This window comes from Suricata suricatta, chromosome 14 (genome assembly GCF_006229205.1).
Source record: "Suricata suricatta isolate VVHF042 chromosome 14, meerkat_22Aug2017_6uvM2_HiC, whole genome shotgun sequence".
Lineage (NCBI taxonomy): Eukaryota > Metazoa > Chordata > Mammalia > Carnivora > Herpestidae > Suricata > Suricata suricatta.
Window position 1 is genome coordinate 45973819 of NC_043713.1, and position 24742 is coordinate 45998560.

The 24742-nt window shown below is 39.6% G+C and overlaps 1 protein-coding gene across 3 annotated transcripts in view; it reads right to left on the bottom strand.

Annotated features, from left to right (window-relative positions):
* The window catches only part of TTC39C (tetratricopeptide repeat domain 39C), a 105130-nt gene that overhangs the window by 46430 nt on the left and 33958 nt on the right, over nucleotides 1-24742 (bottom strand). For all 3 annotated transcript variants that reach the window (XM_029921229.1, XM_029921230.1, XM_029921231.1), the window contains 3 exons: nucleotides 14500-14548; nucleotides 12495-12623; nucleotides 9122-9236 (listed from right to left, as the gene is read on the bottom strand). In XM_029921229.1, the coding sequence (XP_029777089.1) occupies nucleotides 9122-9236; nucleotides 12495-12623; nucleotides 14500-14548 (293 nt within the window). The remainder of the gene's footprint in view (nucleotides 1-9121; nucleotides 9237-12494; nucleotides 12624-14499; nucleotides 14549-24742) is intronic.

A 24742-nucleotide genomic window follows, 5' to 3' on the forward strand; every position in this document is an offset into this window, starting at 1 on the left:
GGAAGGGAAGGAGCAGTCAACTTCTCGGTGCTTATCTGGATGGATCATCACCATCTTTTGGGAGAAAGGTCTTCTGTAGAGAATTTTCTCCAGAAAAGAGCTTATCCACTCAGCACCATTACCAATATGGCACTGATAATCTGATCCCAATGCAAAAATGGAAGATAACATGAACTTCCCCAGGCTTCCAGGCCCTTGAGAACAGCAGAAAAAGAAGTTGGGAAATGTTATTTTTAAATTACAGAAAATACAGAACATAAAAGCTGATTTACAAAGTCTAATCCCTGCATTGAAAGCAATCTAAGAACATAAGGTATGTACGGAAAAGAATAACCAGAGCAGGCCTACTGCTATCCTTTGAGAGGCCTGCTAACAAGACTGGCCCTAGGCTAGGGTCTGTAAAGTTGGACTTGGGAGTGTTCCCAGCATTCCCAGAACTGATAAGAGTGGTTCACTGTTGCCTACCCTGCTTATTCAAACAGTATGTTTCATGTTGAACACCTGCTTTCCTCCTGGGAGTCTGGAATTTGTGTAAGCTCAAGGCAGGGTGTGTCTATAAATGGTCAGCCCCCAACAAAAACTCTGGGTGCTGGGTCTCTAACCAGCTTCCCCATTGATAACACAACTCATTGACCAGGGATTTAAGTATGTCTCATAATACTCCACTGGGAAAAAACTTTGGGTCATGTCAGCCCAATTTTTCCTGGACTCCATCCATCTTTTCTCTTTGCTCGTTTTGCTTTGTATCCTTTGCTGTAACAAATCACAGCCATGAGCATGATCACATAGAGTCCTTCGGGCAAATCATTGCACCTGATCGTCTTAAGGACCCTCAATCCATGGAATCAAGCTAATATTTAATCAAACTATTATTTTACTTAAATGTATCAAATTTCTGACAAATGATGACCGTATCTCTTATGGGATCACAATTCAAAACACAACCATAGCACAAGTTTCAAGTTCTGGATTTGTTAATGGCTCACAGACTAAGTCCACTAAAAAGAATATCATAACATATGATGAACAAGCAAAACAAGTGTTTTTTTTAAAAGAGAATGATTTTTATAACTTTATAATTATAAAAGTAATACATGTTTGAAACAACTTTCATTTAGTTCAATTGAACAAAAACATTTACTGAGCAAATATTACATTTCAGGCACAGTTCTGGGAGAGCCAAAGAGAAAGAAGATACAGATGACACCCTTAAGAGGAGGCACACTGGCTTTTCTGTAAGTGGAAGGACTGTAGGAAAACAAAAGGTTTTAGAAAACCCTTAAACTTGTAGGCTAACACGCCCACAAACAACAGGACACTCAGTTATGATCCAAAACGCCAAAGGTTGAACAGAAAAATGGAAAAAGGAAAAGGTTTTTCCATTTTTCTGTCCTGGGATATAATAAATAAATAGTGGCTACAGATTTAAAAAATGAAAATAAAGTGGCCTCTGCGTGGCTCAGTCAGTTGAACATCTAGCTTTGGCTCAGGTCACGATCTCATGGTTTGTGAAATTAAGCCCTATATCAGGCTTGCTGCAGTCAGCACAGAGCCTGCTTGGGATCCTCTAGTTTCCGCTCTCTGCCCCTTCCCTGCTTGTGCGCTCTCCCAAAAAATAAACATTTTTAAAAATGAAAAAAAGAAAACTTGCAAAACCCTAAAAATATTACTATTAAGTTCTCATTACATGCCTAAGACTATGCTTGGCAACTGAAGGATACAAAGGAACCAGAAGCCATAAACTCAGCCCTCCAATTGTCCACCATAAAACAAAACAAAAAAATTAAGTGTGTGACATTAAGACTATACATCTATTTGTTTATACACTCTACTAGGTTATATGTAGAAAAATGAAAACATAATTTTGAGCTGATGGGTGAATTCTTTATTTCCTTTTTGTCACTGAAGTTTTCTATGCAGCAAATATATAAACGAATTAGTGTGGAATGAGTAATGCAGGATTTTTTTTTAATGTTTATTCATTTTTGAGAGAGAGACAGAACACGAATGGGGGAGGGGCAGAGACCGAAAGGGCGACACAGAATCTGAAGCAGGCTCTAGGCGCTGAGCTGTCAGCACAGCTGTCAGCACAGAGCCTGATGAGGGGCTCGAACTAGCGAATGCTGAGATCATGACCTGAGCCGAAGTTGGACGCTTAACCCACTGAGCCACCCAGGCCCCCCAAGTATTGCAGGACTTCAGTAGAAAACGTCACTGCCTACCACCTCTGGCCTAACTGGAAATTTTACGGAAGTTTCCTTCCATTTTATCCTGTATTTCCAGGCTGGTGTAGCTTCATTCAGGAAGAATAGCTTCGACCCAAGGAACAGCAGCATTCCAGGAAAGAGCAACAAAAAGTATGACAGAGTATGGACAGGCTCCAGAGGCAGGGTGAAATGGGGGACACAGGAAGGGTGTGCTCAGCTAAGCGGGCCCCCTGATGTCCAGCTGAGGAATGGGCACCTGCACAGGAGAAGCAGGCAATTTCTAAGAGTGGGGTTGAGGGGACCACCAGCGTTAGGGAAACACATTGTAGTAATCCGGATCTCAGGTGAAGAATCCTGGCAAAGGAGGGGTAGCAATATAAACAAATGGAAAAATTCATCAATGCCAACTGCACAGACTCAGTTAACAAAAGCTGACAAGGTTGTAAAAACCCTATTTTTATAAAATAAAAACTTAATTCCACAGGTCTTTCATTTCTTACCTAAGAGGAGTTTAGGTGCCAATGTTTAAAAGCACATGTTCAATCTGTAGTAACAAGCTCTAAAGCCTCTAATTTGAGCTGGGTAAATAGAACCCAAAGTTTTGACTAAGTCAAAAGCTGTAATTTGTGCAAAACAAAGTTCATATGCATGTACAGAAAGATATGGTTTTTGCTACTTTCTAAGCTCATTTTGGCAGGGAAGCAGGCTCCCCAGGACTCTCACTCTACTTCCCTGTCCCAAATGCGGGTACAAAACGTCTGAGCACAGCCAGATGCTGCCTCAGGACAAAGGCAGAGTGAGGATCAGGCAGAGCTGGCCCATGCTCCATGCAGCTCCTGCAGGAAGGGCCCTTAGTCGCCTTGATGGGGTAGCAAGGCAGCTAATGAGCACTCGTAGTCCCAACAGGCAGAGCAACAGTATTCACGAGCCCCACACCCTACCCAGCCTTCCATATGGCTCCTCTGAAAGGGCAAATATAAATCATTCAGCCACGGCTATCTGTGCTTTTGACGGAAGGCAAAGAAACCACAGACCGTTTGCCCTCCCCTTGAGGGCCATCCTCAATCAGGTGGGAGACGTAGGGGAGAGAGGAAACTCTGTCCCCATTAAGGGAAAGGTGATGTGTGGGGGTTGCAGGGAACAGGAGTCCTTCCCAGGAAAGGGCAAGAGTCATCTGTAGAGTGAAAATAGCAAGGTATACTGACATTGGGATACCTTTATAGATTGTTCAGCAGGAGATTGTATCCGGTGGGATCTCCTACCACAGCATTCTGTTCACTTGCCCCAGATGAGGCTGGTCAACCCTAAAATGAAAGGTCAGCTCAGGCTGACCCTTTTTCGTGACCCACATAACAGACTTTGGAAAAAACAAGTTTTGTTTTCACTTCTCAAGGACACACTGTTCCAATCTCAACTCTTCTTGGGACTCTGTATCCTGCATCTGTTTCCTGAATGATATCACCCTTCCTCCATCCCTTCCTCCAACTCACGTATTATACACCCACCATTTGCTAGGCAACAGTGTCACATTAGGTGCCAAGGACAGAGAGGGGGAAATGAACTCCCACTGATCTTCCTCGATCTTCTGAGGAAGAGTTTCTGAGCTGTTCACCCACTCTGTGACTAACTTACGTGTCTAGTGGGTAAAGCATCATCCTGAATTATAACTGATTCACTCCACTTTCTCCTCTACTAACCCATCCAGTTCTCTCAAGGCAAGAACTACTTCCTAGTCATGTCTAGAGCCTGGCACCTATCACCCCACAGTGTGGGATGCATAGTAGGTACTCATAGTAGGTAAGCATGGGGCAGGGGGGGAGACCGTAGGTGGACATAGCTGCTACCCTCAAGGAGATTACAGTCAAATGCTGTGGGCAGATGTGTGAATAAAAATTTGTACTGCCATGATGAATACTCTATGCACGAAATATGTGTGGAACAACAGAGGGCAGATGATGGAGTCTCTGAGGAAGGAGAACATAAAAGAAGCTGACCTAGAAGATACCTGGATAGGTAAGAGAAAAAGAAAGAGGCCCAGAGCATCCGAACCAAGAGGATAGTATACACAAAGAGGCAGCAAAAGGCACGGAGGGAAGTACACCGAGCCCTGCTTAGCAGCACATGGCACTGCTGGGAAGGCAAGGAGGCCAGGAAGGGCACGCATGTTCCTAACTGCCTCCTGAGGAAGCAATTTGGGCTTTACTTCCTAGGTGATGCAAGATGGCTGAGATGTAACAAATTTTAGACAGATGGCTACAATGGCAGCACAGAGAATGTGGCCTGGAGAAGCAGGTGAGTCAACAGCAGGCTGTCACATGACTCCAAGGGCTAGCACCTCGGGGTGTAAGAGTGAGGGAGCTTGGGCACAGGGGAGAAGGCCCTAAGAAACCCAGGTTTCTGTGCCTCTCAAGACACAAATCATCAAACTAAGGTGATGGGAAAGGTGAGAAGACTAGGAATTCAGGTATGAAACAAGCAGCTGTCAGCTCAGGCCCTGGCTCTGTCGTCACTGAAAAGCTGTGTCAACTGCTCAGCCTCATCCAAATGGTCAGCCTCCACTGCCTCACCTGTGAAGTAAAGACAGCAACCTCCTCTGAGGAAAATCTATTGGGCATATAATACACCAAGAATACAATGGTGAGTATGACATAGGACCTACTTTCAAGTCCAAAAGGAAGTAAACAAAGTAAGATGGCAAATACCATAAACTAGGTTTTATTAATTTTTTTAAAAGCTGAATTGACAGTCTTTTTATTTTCCTTTTTTAACGTTTACTTATTTTGGAGAGACAGAGAAGGGCAGAGTGCAAGTGGGGGAGGGGAAGAGAGAGAGAGAGGCAGACACAGAATCCGAAGCAGGCTCTAGGCTATGAACTGTCAGCACAAAGCCTGAGGCAGGGCTCAAACCCATGAACTGTGAAATCATGACCTGAGTCGAAGTTGGACGCTTAACCGACTGAGCCACCCAGGCGCCCCCATAAAATAGGTTTTAAATATACTTCTTTTTGTTATGAAAGTAGTTAATATATGCTCATGGGGGGGGGGAGCTAGCAAGCAAGCAGCCCTGGATAACAGAGTAAATAAAAATGATATTTAAAAAATAGTATATAAAATGAAGAGAGATGGGGACAGTTCCTTATAAAGGAGCTCAAATGAGAGAAAGCACCACAAGAGTTCTTTAATTTTTTTTTAAGTTTATTTATTTTGAGAGAGACAGTGCAAGTAGGGGAGGGGCAGAGAGAGAAGAAAGAATCCCAAGCAGAGCCTAACATGGGACTCAAACCCACAAGATCATGACCTGAGGGGAAACCAAGAGTTGGATGCTTAACCGACTGAGCCACCCAGGTGCCCCAAGAGTTCTTTTAAATGTATGAAGCCTTTAAACATTCGCAAACTCAAAGTAACAATTCACAGACTCATTCCTACCTGGAGCTCAGGTGAGCGTCTGCACCCCCACCCATTTCTGCGCCACCCACTCCAGTGGGTGGGGGAGAGGCACTTACAATCATCATCTCCAAGAAGATGGCTTTTCCAAGAAAATTATCCATCAAAAATTTTTTCTAAGAAATGCATTCCAACAAAGTAAGTTTTTTATAGTTTAATAACCCAGTCTGTTTCTGAAAGGCGAAGGAAGTGCATTTTTGGTTGTTTGTTTGAAACAAATACTAAGCTACTCATAAGCAAAAGACCACTGTATACATTTATGCCTATCAAAATTTCATTTCAATATCAGCATCTGTTCAGTAAATTATATGGAAAAACCAAGAGCACTGTTAAAAATCTATGATAAATAGGATTAAATAATTGATTAAAACCAGGGTACCTGGTGGTTTAGTCAGTTAACTGTCCGACTTTGGCTCAGGTCATGATCTCAGTTTTTGAGTTCAAGCCCTGCATCTGGCTCTGTGCTGACAGCTCAGAGCCTGGAGCCTGCTTCAGATCTGTCTCCTTCTCTCTCTCTGCCCCTCCCCACCCCCGCTCTCACTCTCTCTCAAAAATAAACAAACATTAAAAAAATTTTTTAAAACATTGATTAAAACCAACCTATCAGGAGAATGGGCAAAGGCTATGAAGGTAATTTGTGAAAGAAATCATTTATTAATAAAATATTAAGAATAGGTTTGACCCAATAAAAAAGACAAAGCAAAGAACACCTGAATGTCCAAAAGGAATGGGTTAAATAAATCATGGCACATTCATATGAAAAACTACTATTATTTAATATAGTATTTTGAAAATGAGTTAGAGAAAATATATGAAATACAATCTAATAAGGCAAAGTAGGATACAAAGCACTATAGATTCCATTTTGTAAAAGAAATATACAAGGAACTAATAAGCTGAGCACCGTCTCACATGCGCAGCACACGCTATGCCCCCTGCCCTCATGAAACTTAGAATCATCACGTAGTGCTATTTAGTTCTAAAATTATCATTCTCACGGGGCGCCTGGGTGGCTCGGTTGGTTGAGCATCCAACTTCAGTTCAGGTCATGATCTCACCGTTTGTGGGTTTGAGCCCCACCAGCCCAGAGCCTGGAGCCTGCCTCAGACTATGTTTCCCTCTCTCTCTGCCCACCCCCAGCTCATGATTTGTCTCTATCTCAAAAATTAATAAATTCCAAAAAAAATTTTTTTAAGATTAATAAAATAAAATTATCATTCTGGTTAAAAATTACTAGGGGTGCCTGGGTAGCTCAGTCAGTTAAGTGTCCGACTCTTAATGGAACATTAGCAGTTCAGAGTGATTTCTCCCAGTGGTAAGGCACAAGATGACTTGCTTTCTCTTTTCCCCTCTGTACTTTCTGAATTTTCTATAATAATGTTAATTATTTTAAGTGTTTATTTATTTATTTTTGAGAGAGAGAGAGCATGTGCGCATGAATGGGAAGGGGCAGAGAGAGGGAGAGAGAGAATCCCAAGCAGGTTCTGAACTGCCCAGCACTGAGCCTGATGTGGGACCCCAGGAACTGTGAGATCAAGACCTGAGCTGAGATCAAGAGTCGGACACTTAACCCACTGAACCACCCAGGCACCCCTAGTAATTTTTAACCAGAATGATAATTTTAGAAATAAACAGCACTACGTGATGATTCTAAGTTTCATGAGGGCAGCAAGCATAGCTAGAGCTACTCACGTAACATGATGCTCAGCAAGTCATACATGTTCAATAATTATTGACTGGACCAATGAATGAGCAAATGAGGGATCGATATACTCACTTTTACAGCTATATTTATGCATATATATAATTTACATGTATTTATATATTATATATTATGTATATTCATATATACTTTCAGACTTACAGAAGAGTTGTAAGAAAATAATTCCCAGATGCCCCCTACCCTGACTCCCCAAACACTGTACTACACTGGATTTCTCCTTCTCTCAACAAATATCTTCTTTTAATGGCTAAAATAAGCTCCTTTAAGTCCCTGAGTGTCAGAAAAAAGGAGTAAAAGATCACAGAAAATGCCAGAGCTCCTATCTTGCTTTCTCAAGAAGTCAGACCATTCTGCTGCTCTCAATACACACACACACACACACACACACACACACACACACACACACATATTAACACAGAGCTTCAGAGAGGGGAGTTTACATTGCTATCTCACGGGTACTTCCCATGAGCTATGAGCCCTCACCACACAAGTACTATGCAAGTCCTGAGAGGAAGAGAGAGAAAAACAGGATAGTTGAACCAAATCAAAAGTACAAGCACAGAACATATTTTAGAAGGATAAATTCTATTAAGTCCAAATTTTGGAGATCAAAATAAAAGTTAAATTCCACTTCTGACTTGGGCCAAATGCAAACAAAGCATCCTCAAGGATGAGATGGAGTGAAAGTGGAAGAGAGGGAGAGAGAGACAGACAGAAGAGAAGGGAGAGAAAGACTGATTTCTGGCAGCCTAGAAAGAACAGTGTAGGGGCGTCTGGGTGGCTCAGTCGGTTAAGCATCAGACTTCTGCTCAGGTCATGATCTCATGGTTCATGGGTTCGAGCCCCATATTTGGCTCTGTGCTGACAGCAGCTCAGAGCCTGGAGACTGTCTTCGAATTCTGTGTCTCCCTCTATCTCTGACCCTCCCCTGCTCATGCTGTCTCTCAAAAATAAACAAAACATTTTTTAAAAATTTTAAAAAAGAAAGAGCAGCAAAAATAACTTAGCAATAGATCCTTCTTTATTTAAGGTTTGGAAGGAAATATTTTTCTGATTATGAGTTTTAGTTAATTTCCTTTTTGAACTTTAATTTTTTTCAAGTAAATCCTGTCTACCAAAGAAGCAAATTTCTCCTGGCAGTATTAGATCAATAATCACATAAGCAAAAGAACTGGTGTCTGTGTTAGACAGTCTTACAGAAGCTGTTAAAAGACTCATTTTGAGTCTGTAGCACTCAAGACATCAAAGCTAAAGAATCCTGGAAAACAATTATTTTGAACAAACTAATAAGAAATGCATTTATATCCCTTACTAATAAAGGTTGTTAAAATGTAGATGATTCACATGTATTAGGAAATATTTGGTACATATTCAGGCCTTCAACAGCAATTTCCTAAAAAACTTAATTTAAACCAAGTATATTTCACTTTAAAGGTTATTACAATTTGATTCTCACAAGTATGATCTATCTATCAAACTGGCACTAGTGATTTCTTTCTGACAGAATGATCTTGAGGCAAGAGGATGAAACATTGACTTCAAGTCTAAAACTACTCCCCTAAACACATATTAAGCACTTGTGGTTTCAATTTCCTAAGTAAAAATCAGTTTCAAGCCCCTAAGAGGCACCACATATTTTCCCAGGCTGAAATATGAGGCACTATAAAAAATAAATAAATAGAGGGTGGGCCATTACTGATTGTGTCCATTAACTTTTGAAAGCTGTTAAAAATAATGCTTCAGCATACCTGACAGTTCTTGTTTTACAAACGAGAGCACAGCCAGGTAAACTTGACAGTCAGCTATGATTATCTGCCTCTGAAGCCGATCAACCATAGAAGGGGCCGATTTTCGGACATCGACCTGTTCAGTGGAAAGAAAAGACACTGATAAATCACACACAAAAGTAAGACTCCATCCAAACAACAATTACTTTACTGTGCAATATAATTTCACACAGAAACGATGAAACATGGCACTGAAAGTCAAGACCAGATTTACACTATATTCCCATGAGATTTAGCTCTGGTTTGTTAATAATATGATGGTAAAGAACACTGTAACTCAAAGCAATGCCTGGGTGGCTCAGTCGGCTAAGCGTCCAACTTCGGTTCAGGTCATGATTTCACACTCTGAGTTCAAGCCCCATGTCCAGCTCTGTGCTGACAGCTCAGAACATGGAGTCTGCTTCGGATTCTGTGTCTCCCTCCCTATATGTCCCTCGCCTACTTGCACTCTCTCTCTCTCTCAAAAATAAATAAACATTAAAAAAATTTTTTTAGTTTTAAAAGAACACTATAACTCAAAGCAAACATCTAAAGGGATAACAGTGAAGCTCCTGAGAAACCATGAAAGTCAACAGAGAAGTTGAGTTTTACCTTTTTTAAAACAATTTAAGTTCTTACTTATCCAAAATAAAAATCACCAAAGATAGAAAATGTTCCCCAAAATAGCTTATCCAAAAAGCCACTAACTTTGCAGCCATACACCATCAGTCATGTAGGAGGAATATTAGGATTCATTCTTTACATGCACACAACTGAGATGTGAGGGTCAAAATGGATTACACTTTAGTTAAGGGGAAAATGGCTTTGAATGAACCACAAACGGAACTCAGAATGCAAGCCATACTTCTAAGGTGACTACCTCTAATAAAAGCAGCAAAAAATAAAACCAAAAACCCCACTTGTTATAAAATATTGGTCCTTATTGTAAAGAATGTTTCTAAGTGAAGAAAAATTACCCTGAAAATTTTAATTTAGTTTAAATTAAGAATACTGCATTCTTAATACAAAATGAACTTGAACAAGATAAGCTAAATTAGCTTTCATAGGCTTTATCAGTGATATAAGAAATAACGGGATCTTTGCAAATACAACAACAGCATATCTAGTAGACAAAAAAGAATGAACTGTTTCTCTTTTTTCTAGATTAGCATAATCTATTATGGTCACTATTGTCGCAGATGTAGTCCCAGAACTCATTACTTTGCTTAGGCAAATGTCAGTCTATTGACGCTTCTGTTTCTTTGTAATGACTTCTGCTGTGTAGGGCTGCTGGAAGGGCTAATGAGGTACTGTATGTGAAAATGCTTTTTAAGCTGCAAAGACCCATTACAAATGTTAATTACTAACATGTGTCAGGCATGGCATTAGATACAGAGGACAAACATGTAAATAAGCTTACAGTCTAATGGGGGAACACTGCCCTCATTATCCTTAGGAACACTTGCTACATTACATGGTAAAAAGTACAGGGTACCATGGGAACAAGCAGGAAACCTACTCAACAGGGCTTCAGGGCTCAGGCAACAGTCCTTGGAGAAAATGATCTAAGAAGAACTAAAGAAGGAGTAGGAACCAGGTCAAAAGGGAAGAGGATGTTTTAGGCAGAGGAAAAGTGCCCAGTGAGCCACTGAAAGGAGTTTGGACTTTATTGAATGGCAATGGTGGGGGCAAAAAGTGGTGGATACTGAAAATGAAGCCAGCAACATAATATTTGCATGTTAGAGACTATATTCTGGAGAACCAATTCGAGAACAGTGAGCGTTAGTTATCGTAGGCAAATGGGGATGGTAGCTGACCTAAGACAAGTGGATGAATTCAGGAGGTATTTTAAGAAAAAGGCAACAGGACTCAGTCATTGCTAAGATGCAGGATTTGGAGAAAGAGGAATCAAGGAAACCTCTGGCCCTTCTGGAGCATCATGAAACTGTACGCTTGGCCCATCAGTGGCTTCTTCATAGAGCACACCATCATCAAAGCAGATGCAAAGCAACCTGGACACGAAGGAGCCAAAGAAAAGATGGGTGGCTTTTAAGGATCATAACCAAAAGACTGGTTTGTGAACTCAACACACAGCACATGGCAGACCCCTGGGCACTCCAGAAATATCAGGGGTAGGAGGATGCCTCTCCAAAGACTAGACTTTGGCACTAAAAGGTGAAAGCAAAATCAGGAAATGCAAATTGCAATGTTATTGTGATTTCATTTGTAATCAAAATTTGGTAAGACCTGGGAAAAATTAGGTAAATAGTTGAATTCCTCAATTATGCCAAAATGAAACACATCTGAATTACATATATGAAAGCCTCATTACAAAAGCTCTTAACCACATGGCCCATTATGAAAGAAGATAATCATAAGATAGCAAAAGAATTAATGCACTTAAAGGTTCTAATGACTGATGGGGGTCTGGGGGATGGATTCTATGATTTTAAAAAATACATTTTAGATAGTCAAAAGCCATAAGAAACATGTAGTGCTTTCAGTGAAATCCTAAATACCAAAAACAAAGGAAACGAGCACTGTTCTAAGTAAATGGCACCAGTTCATTACCTCAAGACACAGTACTTATCAGGGAAATTCAAATCAAAACCACACTGAGATATCACCTCACACCGGTCAGAGTCGCTAAAATGAACAAATCAAGAGAATATAGATGCTGGCGAGGGTGGAGAGACGGGCACCCTCCTACACTGCTGGTGGGAATGTAAACTGGTGCAGCCGCTCTGGAAAACAGTGTGGAGGTTCTTCGAAAAACTATTGATAGAACTCCCTTATGACCCAGCAATAGCACTGCTAGGGATTTACCTAAAGGATACAGGAGTGCTGATGCATAGGAGCACATGTACCCTAATGTTCATGGCAGCACTTTCAACAAGAGTCAAAACATGGAAAGAGCCTAAATGTCCATCACCTGATGAATGGATCAAGAAGATGTGGTGTATATATATACAATGGAGTACTATATGGCAATGAGCAAGAATGAAATATGGCCATTTGTAGCAAAGTAGATGGACCTCGAGGGTGTCATGCTAAGTGAAATAAGTCCGGCAAGGAAGGATAGATACCATATGTTTGCATTCATAGGTCTAACAGGAGAGACCTGGCAGGGGACCATGGGGAGAGGAAGGGGGAAAGAGAGCGGGGGAGAGTAAGGGACACAGATCAAGGGAGACTACTGAATACTGAAAACGAACCATGGACTGAGGGGGGAGGGGGCGGGAGGGAGGGGGTGATGGTCATGGTGGGGGGCACTTGTGGGGAGAAGCACTGGGTGTTATATGGAAACCAATTTGACAATAAACTATTAAAATAAAAAAAAAGACATAGTACTTACATTCTTCTTAATTTTATTCTTGATGGTTTCAATAACTCCAGCCTCCTCACTTTCACACAGCTTTTCTGTAGTTTTTAAATCATCACATGCCAACTGCATTTTTTCTTCTTCAAATGTCATCATGGCATTCTTCCAAGAAAGAAATAAGGAAGGAGTGAATGAACAAGTAAATGTTTGAAAATTTACGCAATTTATTACAACAAAATCCCAAACTAGGGGAAAAAACACTTAAATTATTTGTTGCAAGTCAAAGAATCACGTTACAGCATACCCTAATCATTTCCAAGAACTAAGAACATACCTCTACTACACCTACAAGAAAAAACATATGGTAATAAATGTTCTTGCAGTTGCTGTTCTACAATATTTTTTGTTGTTATTGAACACAGTAACAAAAGCCCTGTATAATTTCTGATTAGTCCACTTCACTCAGTTTTTATAGCAGTGTCTCACTAAAAAGTCTGTTCTACCCACACAGGGACCCCTGAGCGCCATCAAGCACTGCACAGAAGCCTAGTGAAATATCAGCTAGCAGGTACTCCTGGAAAAGCATCAGTCTTTTCAGGGATGGCAGGTCCAAGGGGTTACCTTATTTGGAACTCACTTTACATTGTCCACAGTGAAAAATTCCACTGATAGCCCATTTCCAGGCACCTGATCCTGGTAGATTTTTCCAGACTACATCTGACCGGGTAAGGGCAATCCCCTTCTCTGCTGAAAACCTGTGACTCACCAGTGAGACTGAGGTTTCTGAGGATATGAATGGGCTATAGGGGCAGACATGACACCTGATTCTTGGAAGGACCTAATCGAACTAACAGCTAGCTCTCCATTCTCCATTCAGCAAGTCTTCCCCTTGGCATTCTAGGCTCCTTGGTAGGACTTTAATATATAAGCCCCTTGTAGCCAAACCAGACCATAGCCACCTTTGCCCAAGCTCCCCCACCACACTCTCTTTCCAAGGAGACCCAGCCCTGCCACCCTCCCTCCCCACCTTCCTGCCTCACCCTCTGGCCAGGTCTCCCTCACTGCCTCTGCAGTTAAGTGGGTACTCATGGAGTGATTCCCACAGAGTACCATCTTCCTTAAAGTCAGAGGCTATGTTTTCTTGTAAACAGCAAGCCTTAAAAACTTTTGTCATACTCTCTGGCAGTAAGAGGAAATAGCTTGAATGAAAAGCCAGGTCATGGGAAGCTGGTCTGGGGTCTGTGGCTGGGCGCTGACAACCTACACAGAACGCAGCAGTTTGCAGATATCTTTCTAGATCTGAAATCTAAATGCTTTCTCTGTTTTACTTTACTTGGTCTCTACACATGATATTACACACACACACACACACACACACACACACACACACACACACTCTTGCTATTATACCATTCTAAGATAGCAGTTTTTAATTTTGTGTTGCAAAGCGGTTTGTGTGATGTTATACATATTTCTGGAAAAAAGCATCCAATTTTCTACATTGTTGAATTTTCTTTAAAAACCCAACTGCAACCCACGCCCTTCAATTCCTAAATACTAATATGTAAAAATTTAATTGTAACTAACAAATTTCAGCTATGCTAATTTAACTTGCCTTCCAGTCCATATTTAGTCAATGATTTTAAAGCAAATCTTTAGTATCCAAAGCCTGATTTAAAAAAAAATCTCTACTGCAATTTTGTTTTTTGGAAAGATCTTTCCAATTATATTAAAAAAATTAGTTTGAGAAAAACAATACTCTGGAAGGTATTTATATTATATTATATTAAAATATTAGTTTTATATTATTATATACAAAATTATATTAGAAAATTAGTTTGAGAAAAACAATACTCTGGAAGGTATAAACATTGTTAAAATTAAGAAAGAGAGGATATCTCATAGGTGTTGGTTAATAGGCAAAACTTGATTTCACTTTTAAATGCCAAGAGATCTGATTCTATACCGTTAGTAACCCTAAGACATACTTTATATACTTGTTTCCTTCACACCAATACCACTCCCCATACCAACTTACCAAAAAACTGACAAAGCTGGCTCCAAAACTCATCAATGGGCTATGATTTCTGTTAAGAAAACAAAATAAAATTATTCTTAATATGTACTCTTATAAACATTTGATATATTAGGATCACTATATATTTCTAATAATTGGAGACAAGGTAAGGTCTTAAAGCCAATTAAATTACCCTAAGAAAAAAATTGGAAGCAAGGAGGTTTACAGTCTGCCTGACAAATTAGAATCTACCCTTGATTTTTTTTTATGTTTTATTTATTTTTGAGAGAGAGAGTGAGAGAGAGAGACAGAAAGCTGGAGCAAGCAGGGGAGGGTCAGAGAGAGAGGGAGACACAGAATCCAAAGACAGGCTCCAGGCTCTGAGCTAGCTGTCAGCACAGAGCCCGACATGGGGCTCGAACCCACGAACCATGAGATCATGACCTGAGCAAAAGTAGGACGCTTAACCTACTGAGCCACCCATGTGCCCCTACATGAGAAAGTCAAAGTATAAAAGACTGCTTTAGTATACCACACATCTACAAACACATGGTCAAAGGAAGACAATATTCATCTTAAACATGCAAAACAGGTTCAAAACTACACACATAAAGTAACCATCATCTTTAAAGGAGATCAAAGGAGGGGTGCCTGGGTGGCTCAATCAGTTAAGCATTAGACTTTGGCTCAGGTCATATCTCAGGGTTGTGGGTTTGAGCCCCAAGTCAGGCTCTGTGCTGACAGCCTAGAGCCTTTAGGCAGGCTGCTTCAGACTCTGCGTCTCCTTCTCTCTCTGCCTCCCCTAACACCCTGTCTCTCTCAAAAATAAATAAATGTTAAAAAATAAATAAGGGATCCAGACATTAAAGACCAAGACATTCAAAACAAATGCATATATTGAGAAAATTCCAAAGTGACTGCACATACCCAAGAAAGGTTCAGAGAAGACCTAAAAAAAACTTTTTAAGTTTTAAGGCTAAAGGCAAAGAGAAAATCTTGGAAGCAGCAGGAGAGAAGCAAACATCACACATAAGGGATCCTTCATATCATTATCTGCAGATTTCTCATCAGAAACTTTAAATTGGAGAAGACAGTGGGCAAACATATATTTGAATTGTTAAAAGAAAAAAAAAGAAATGTGAACCAAGAATCCTATATCCAGCAAAACTGTCCTTCAAATGTAAGGAAGAAATCAAGACATTCCCAGATAAACAAAAGCTGAAGAAATTCATTATCACTAGACCCACTCTGTAAGAAATGCCCAAAAGAAGTCCTACAGAGTAAAACAAAATAACACTAGACAGTAATAAGAAGCCATCTGAAGTAATAAAGATCTCAATAAAGGTAAATACACGGGCAATTTAAAAAACTACTTATACATTAGAACTGGTTTGGGGCACCCAGTGGCTCTGTCAGTTAAGCATCCAATTAGTTAAGCATCCGACTTCGACTTTGGCTCAGGTCATGATTTCATGGTTCAGGAGTTTAAGCACTGCATTGGGCTCTGTGCTGACAGCTAGCTTAGAGCCTGGAGACTGTCTTCAGATTCCGTAACTCCCTCTCTCTCTGACCCTCCTCTGCTCATGCTCTCTCTCTCTCTCTCTCTCTCTCTCTCTCTCTCTCTCTCTCAAAAACAAATATTTTAAAAAATAATAAATAAAGGAGATCAAAGGGTTTTACCAGTGAGCCAACCTTGAAAACTCATTCCATCTCAAAAACTTCAAGAAGGCCTCCCCTAGAATCAAACTCCTCCACTGTAATATAGTCATTATCCAATTATACATGTAAGCCAAACAGAAACCAAATCAAACCGATACCAATTCAAAGACAGGAATATAAACTTCCAAATTCATAACCATTACAAAGTCTAAATCTCTGTAAACTGCACTAAAAGAGAAAGCAAGCAGTAATTGCCTTCTTAAATAAAAATAATTTTACTGATTTTTTTCCATTATGTAAATAGCATATGGTAATTCTGAAAAAAGGGAAAGAACAATTTAGTCAAACTAAATTCAGTCAATCTCTTATAGAAAATTTAGCTTGCATCCAAAATTAGTGTTGTCTGGAGAAGGGGTGGAGATGCACATTTATATGTGTATATATATATATATATATATGTGTACGTACACAGATACAGTAAGTGTATCAGATGGACCTCTTTGTACCTATAGTTTTTCAGGCAAGTCCAAATATATTCTTGGGATAAATTGCTAGACACAGCACTACGGAGTCAAACAGTATGCACATCCATCACCCATTTCCCTCTAGGGTCATGGGAAGAGAGAGAAAGTAGGTAGGGAGGGAGGACGAGGAGGGCAGGAAGGGAGGGGAAAGAGGCAGAGCAATAAGGAACCTGATTAGAATATCAACCGTCTGCTACATTTTTCCCATCTACTTAGTACTTACTCAGGTTCTACAATAACTTGTTTATCCCCACCTAAGAGGATACTAAACCAACAAGGGAAGTAGGAAGATCACCACACTAGTGAGGAACCTCCACTAGCATTCACACCCATAAACCAAGCTCTAGCAGTGCTTGCACAGCACACGGCGAAGTCTGCCACCCCTCTGTCCATCTGTCCATACACGATGCGGCAGAGAAGACAGCAATTTTCCCACCCCAGTGGCTCTGCAAGGGCATACCGGTATAGGCTCCTACCCAAATTTGGTTTGCATTTCAGTGTCTCTTCTAGAATGTTATTTTCTGCCTGTGCCCCTTATCATCATGTCTTACACACAACAGGCATTCAACAAATATCAACCAGTGAAGGTAGGAAAGACCGAGAGCCCTGCTTTTCAGAACAAACTCATTTCAATCAAGCGTGGAGTAGCGTGGCTTCCTCCCCCTTTCCTTGCTTACATGTAACCACTTCGCTGTGTGAAAAACAAAAGAAGCTGAAACTAGGGATGTGCTTCTTGTTCTCGACTAAAATTAGGTTTCTGAGAGCCAAGGCTATTAATTATTCATGGTATTCTAGGCTGGCCCTCCCTCAGTACTTCACCTATCAGCTTAGGTGAAAAACCAGCCCAATGGAAACGCCCATCCCTCCTTGAAGTATACCGTCTCTGCAAACCCCACAGCACCTGGCACATCAGATAATGTACCCAGTACAAGGAACTGATGAATAAACGCACAACCTTTCATATGCTGCACAAGACCTGTTGTTTTACGAATTTAACAAGGTTTGGAGCACCTGGGAGGTTCAGTCAATTAAGCATCAGCTTTGGCTCAGGTCATGATTTCATAGTTTGTGAGTTTGAGCCCCACATAGGGCTCTCTGCTGTCAGAGGGGAGCCAGCTTCGGATCCTCTGTTTCTCTCTCTCTCTCTCTCTCTGCCCCTCCCCTGCTCGAGTGCTCTGTCTCTCTCTGTCTCTGTCTCTGTCTCTGTCTCTCTCTCTCAAAAAAAATAAACATTAAAAAAACTTTTTAGAGGTGCATGGGTGGCTCAATTTGTTAAGCATCTGACTTCAATTCAGGTCATGATCTCATGGTTCATGAGTTCAAGCTCCACATCTGGCTCTATGCTGGCAGCTCAGAGCCTGGAGCTTGTTTTGATTCTGTATCTCCCTCTATCTGCCCTCCCCTGGTCATGCTCTGTCTCTCTGTCTTTCTCGCTCTCAAAAATAAACATTAAAATTTTTTTAAAACTTAAAAAAAATGAATTTAACAAGGTCACTTGCCTTTTTAACCCTATGTTAATTTACCTTATCTTGATCAATTTTGGTCAACAGATGCGTTTCTACATAAACTTACTCATTTGGGGGACTTGGAAATGTTCCCAAAGAGTACAAGAATCATTACTTTAAAGTTGAACCTAAGAAAGAAGAAAGAGTCTCCCAGCTCAATTCAATATGTTCATATTAGGAACCAATAAACAATGATCCAAAAACAAGGGGAGTGAGGGTATTATGTAAAGACCAAGTAGAAAGGTATGCATTAGAACCAAAATACAAATCTTCTTAAATACCAGAAAATAGATAAAAAACAGGTGGGGACAAGTGAAACAGACCACATGGTGAAAACTTCCCTTATTTAAAGAAGGGATTATGTAAGGATATATATACATTTGCTAATATTGAAAAACAAATGGAGTGACTTATAATTAAAAAAAAAAAAGATATCTACAAGGTGAGAGGACCAGGGAAGGAGAAACAAGGATAGAAACAAAGGTTCTCTGTAGAAACTTTGTTTTGTAGATAAAACTTTGGGATCATGTAAATATTGCACATAATACCAAATTTTAATAATGTATTCACTTAAAAGTTAATGTACCTAAAGGCAAATCCAGTTGGTAAAATAACTATACAAAACTATTCCAAGTGACTTTAGAACACAATAACCTGACAGTGCATTTTTATTATGAAATATTCTTAAAAAGAGACCCCAAAAGATGGCCCCCCAAAATTAGTTTTTTTAGTAATCATTCTCACCAATGAAGTTGGTACTGTCATTCTAAGGGGCTCAGGACTTTGTGCATAGGAAAAAGAATGTACTTAATTAAAAATCTAATAGCTTAGGATATAAAGTTTTCTTTCTTTTAAAAAATAAATATTTCTGTCTACTGAAAAAGCCTAGACGTAACACCATCAGTAGCACTGAGTGGGTCTAGCACCCTCTCTAAATACATTGAGACCATGGGTCAGTCGGTGAAGAAATGGTTGATTCTGGGTCAAGGGTAAGAAATGTTCAAGGAACAGCCTAGAGTATATTATTAGAGCAGAAAGCTAGGAAGTTTAAAAGCTACATTAGGGTTTTGAAGAGCTTCCCACTATGAAAACATGGAACAATAATCCCTAATGAGAGTAAGAACAGCAATCGTTTGAAACCTCAAATAAGGTTAAACCGTAAATTCATTAACGATACTTTTAGTTAAAAACAACAACACTCTCTCATTGCCTGTGGAGGATCTCTTGAAGGATGTTAAGGAACCAATGTATTATTTTGAAAACTAAAAAAAAAAAAAAAAAAGGAACGAATAAGCATTTACCCCGTCTTTTCTTTATGGACTCAGAGTAACAAATTAATTGGGTGGGAGGTCAGTCTTTTCACAAAAATATCCTGGGATATTAAATGAAAAGCAAACGATAGAATCAGTGTCTCACTGTGGAGCTCCTCGTGAAATACTGGATATGGGTAACGACCAGAGATGGGAACACTAAACACCACCATGCTGATGCTATCAGTAGTATCCAAGCTGCAGGAAACTCTATAGGATGAAGATCCTACTTTCTTCAATGACAAGAAAAAAATGTATGAGTAGGGGGAGGGAAACAGAAAAGGAATCAAAAGGTTTAAAATATAACAGGCACGTAAAGACACATAATAGAGATGTATGTATACACATACATACATACATACCCATCACAGTTAGAAATCACAATAGTGCCAAATTAGTAATTATCCATAAGGGTAAATCTAACAAAGACGTGTAATACTGCCATGCTGAAAACTCAAAATAGTACTTAAAAAAAAAAAAACCTTAAAGACCTCCGTAAATCAGGGTTTCTGAACATTTGGGTCAGATAATTTTTTGTTTTGGGGGCCGTCCTATGAGCTGTAGGACGCCGAGCAGCATCCTTATCCCCTATCTACAAGATGCCAGTAGCACATAGCCACCTCCCAATCACAGATGGGACAACAAAAATGCCTCCTGACATCACTAAATGTCCTCTGGGAGCAAATCGACCCTGCCCGTGAACCTCTAACCTCAAGATAAGAGAGATGTACTTTTTAGGGACTGGAATTCTAAATTACTACAATGTTAATTTCTCTTAAACCAATCTACAGTTTCAATGCAATTCAAAACGAAATCCCTAGAGTATGCGTGGGTGGGTAGAGGGGAGGGGCACTGGGAAGCAGACTCTAAAATCTACATGTAGGGGTACCTGGCTTACTCAGTTGGTGGAGCCTGCAACTCTTGATCTCTGGGTTGTAGGTCTGAGCCCAACATTGGATACAGAGATTACTTTAAAAATAAAATCTTAGAAAAAAATAAAATCTACATGGAAAAGACAAATACTTACAATGGCCAAATCAATCTGAACAATAATAACAAAGCTGGAGATCTGACATCAAAACTTAATTTCTATTCACTCATAAGAGATTGAAAAAGACAAATCACAGATGGTTGCAATCCACTTGTCCAACAAAAAGCTGATCCTCAGAATATATAAATTCCCACGAATCAGTAAAAAACTGACAATCCAGTAAAAACGGGCAAAAGTCTTGAAGAGGCACTTCATAAAAGAAGTATCTAAAAGTCAATAATCATATTAAAGTGCTGAAAATCATTGGGAAATAAATAAATAAATAAATAAATAAAAACCACAATGAAATACCACTATACTCTCATCAGATTGGCCCTACTTACAAGGACTAATGTGTTAATGAGAATGTGGAGCAACTGGAACTCTCATACATTGCTTAGTAATACCTACTAAAGGTAAACATAGGCCTACCCCATGATCCATTAACTTCATTCCTCAGCACCCCTATGTATACACATTAGAATGATTATGTCCTCAAAAGACCTGTATGGCATGTTAATAGTACTCTTCATAATAGCCTCAAACTGGAAACAGAATGGGTCAAATAATTTAAGCATATTAATTCAACGAAATGGAATAGTTCACAGCTATGAGAACAAACTACAGCTAAATATAATAATGTGAATAAATTTCACAATCTTAAGTAAAAAAAAAAAAAAAGCTAGGCACAAAAGAGTATATGAATCCATTGATATGAAGTTCAAAACCACTATTTGGGGGCACCTGCGTGGCTCAGTTGGTTAAGTGTCTGACTCTTGATCTCATCTCAGGGTCATGAGTTCAGGCCCTGCATTGGACTCTGCACTGGGCTCCACACTAGGGATGCAGCCTACTTTATGGGAAAATAAACACCCTTCTGACCTCTGACAACAGAAGACAGAACAGTGGTCCCTTTGGGGAGATTATCAACTAAGAAGGAACTCAAGGGAAGATGCTAGAATGCTGGAAATATCCTTCAACTTTATCTGGGTTTAAGTAGTAACACTAATGTTTACACATGTATACATTCTTCACTGTATGTAAACTCTTCTTTGTGAAAAAAAAATTTTTTTTAATCTGAAATGATCACTGCAGGCATTTGATTATATCAGGGAATCTTAATTAAGTTTTTTTTAAAAACTATTTTTTAGAGATGTATTTGAAAAGTATTTACAGATAAATGATGACTGGGATTTGTTTTCAAAAATATATTGAGAGACACCGGGTGGCTCAGTTGGTTAGGTGGCCAACTTCAACTCAAGTCATGATCCCACAGTTCGTAACTTCAAGCCCCCTGTTGGGTTCTGTGCTGACAGCTCAGAGTTTGGAGCCTGCTTGAGATTCTGTGTCTCCCTCTGTCCTTCCCCCAGATGCACTGCTTCGGTCTCTCTCAAAAATAAACATTTAAAAAATTTAAATATATATATATATAAGTAAAAGGGTTAAAAGTGAAAAGCACAGATAAAATAAGATTTGCCATGACTTAATTACTGAGGTTGAGTGACTACAACATGGGAATTGATTAAAGTATTTTATGTGCTTAAGAAGATTTAGGTTACCTTCAAAATAAAAAAATAAAAAGCAAACACAAATAAAAATCCTCCACAAAAGAGGCCTTTTGGAATCTTTTTTGAGGAGAAGGTTTCTTAGGCTCATCGCCACCGTTTGTTTTTTGAAAATGAATCGTCGGTAGTAATAAAATGGTTCCAGATTTTTCTCTGTATAAAAAGGCAGAAAACCTATCGCAAATGCAAAAAAGCAACTGACCATCTTTTCCTCAATTCATCAACACTGCCAACGTTTGAAGAAATGCTTCTCTAGGATATTAAAACCTTGATTGATGAAAATTTTATCTCCTGAAATACATTGGGAAGATAATGTATGCATTTGATGATCAAAGGAATAGTTTTTCCCATTAAATAAATTGGCATAATTACTATACATCAGTCCCTAAACGAATATGTTTTCCAAAGAATTTACCTCCTGACACAGTGGCAAATGGCTGGAATCTTTTACACTTTTGATTTTCGTGAAAATGTTCTATACTGATACAATGTTGAATTCTTAGAAGAATTCTCCAAAAGGACTTTTCTCCCCTTCAAATGTGATGGGAGACTGGACTTTGTGAGTTAAAAAGGCACCCATGGCCACCTGATGCTACTCAGCCATGGCAACAAGCCTCATCTTCCAAGGCAGCCCCGAGATCCCAGATGGAGGGTCAAAGCAATAATCACATACATACTGCTCTTAAGGGTGCTGTGCCTCTTCTATGACCCAAGCTGCTCACGTGATCATGTTTTAAATCACAGTTCCAGAGGATGACAGGGGCAATCAAGGTACTGACTCTGCTTCTTTAGATGCCTCCTTGCCTTCAGAAACAAAACCTTTGCTAGTAAGTGATGCCCTCTGCTCTATCTGGTGTTTCCATGGGCGCTAGTGGAAAACTGGTTCAGTACTTCATTTTTTTCTCTGAATTAAATAGTGGCAACAGAAGAAAACAGCTACGTGTATGAAGCCATTCGCTGCAACATTACCCAGGATAGGAAAAACCAAAGTTTCCAAAGCTATCTACATAGGGAGACAGCTTCATGACACTGGATTTGGGAATGATTTCTTAAATAGGACACCTAAAGTACAGGCTACAAAAGTAAAAAATGAATTGGACTATATCAAAATAAAAACTATACATAAAGGACATAATCAACAGTGAAAAGGCCAACAGCAGCCCACAGGAGAAAATATTTTCAAATTATTTGGTTAGGGGTTAACATCCAGACTATATAAGTAACTCCTACAACTCAACAAAAACAACAAACTAAGAAGCAGGGACAAACTGGTGTCTGGGTGGCTCAGTTCGTTAAGCATCTAACTCTTGATTTCAGCTTAGATCATGATCTCACGGTTTGTGAGTTCACGCTCACAGTGCAGACCCTGCTTTAGAGTCTCTCTCTACCCACCTCAAAATAAACTTTAAAACAAAATGGGCAAAGACTTAAAAAGACATTTCTCCAAAGAAGATATACAAACAGCCAATAAGTCCACGAAAGATGCTCAACATCACTGATCATCAAAGACATGCAAATCAAAACCACAATTAAATACCATTATGAGGGCTACAATGAAAGAAAGAAAGTGAAAGGGTTAATGAGGATGTGGAGACACTGGAACCCTCACACATGGTGGAAGTGTAAAATCGTGCAGCCATTATGGAAAACAGAATGGCAGTTTCTTAAAACATTAGAAGTGAAATTATCATGCAGCCCAGCAATTCCAACTGTGGGTATATGCCCAAATGAAATCGTGAACTCAAACAAATATCTATATGCCCTGTTCTAGCAGTATTATTCCCAATGAACCAAAAGGTGTCAAGTATGAAGGCAGACAAATGTATAAAAATGTGGTATAAACAGACCATGGGCATATTATTCAGCCCTGAAAAGGATAGAAACTCTGACTTGTGCTGCAACACAGATGAGTCTTGAGGATGTTATGCTACATGAAATAGGGTAGTCACAAAAAAGTACTGTGTGATTACACTTACAGGCGGTACCTGCAATCATCCGATTCAGAGAGACAGGAAGCAGAATGGTGGTTGCCACGGGCTAGGGGCAGGGAGGAATGAGTTGTTTCATGGGTACAAAGTTTCAGTTTTGCATGATAAAGACTTCCGGAAATAGGTCAAACCACAACACAAATGTATTTAACTAAATAAAGGGCACACTTAAAAGTGGTTTAGACGGTAAATGTCATGTATACTTTATGACAATCAAAACTCTTTTTGATAATGTACAGAAAGTCTGCAATAGAATAAATGCCTCAAAAATTAACCACATAGAATCTTACAACTTAGAAAAATGCCTGTGACAGAACGTAATGTACAAGGAAAGGTTCCATATACACAGTGTTCCAATGTGCACAGACAATAAAACAATGAAAATGCATGCTGGGGGAGAGGGGCAATAGGATGCACTGTGATTTTATCCAATGATTAAGTGTATGTGTGGGAGGATAAACAGTCACGACAACAACCGCACTAATCATGTTTCAATAACGTCATCACAGACATTCTCCTTACATTTAGACACCTTTTACAGAGGAAAAAATGCATCATTTAAGTAAATTTACTTGTTCTAAGCACTCCGTGATTCAGCTGTTACTTTGATACAATTTCTCAACAGAATATACCATCCAGCCAACCAACCAGAATAATGGGGCATTCAAGAACAAAACTTCCGT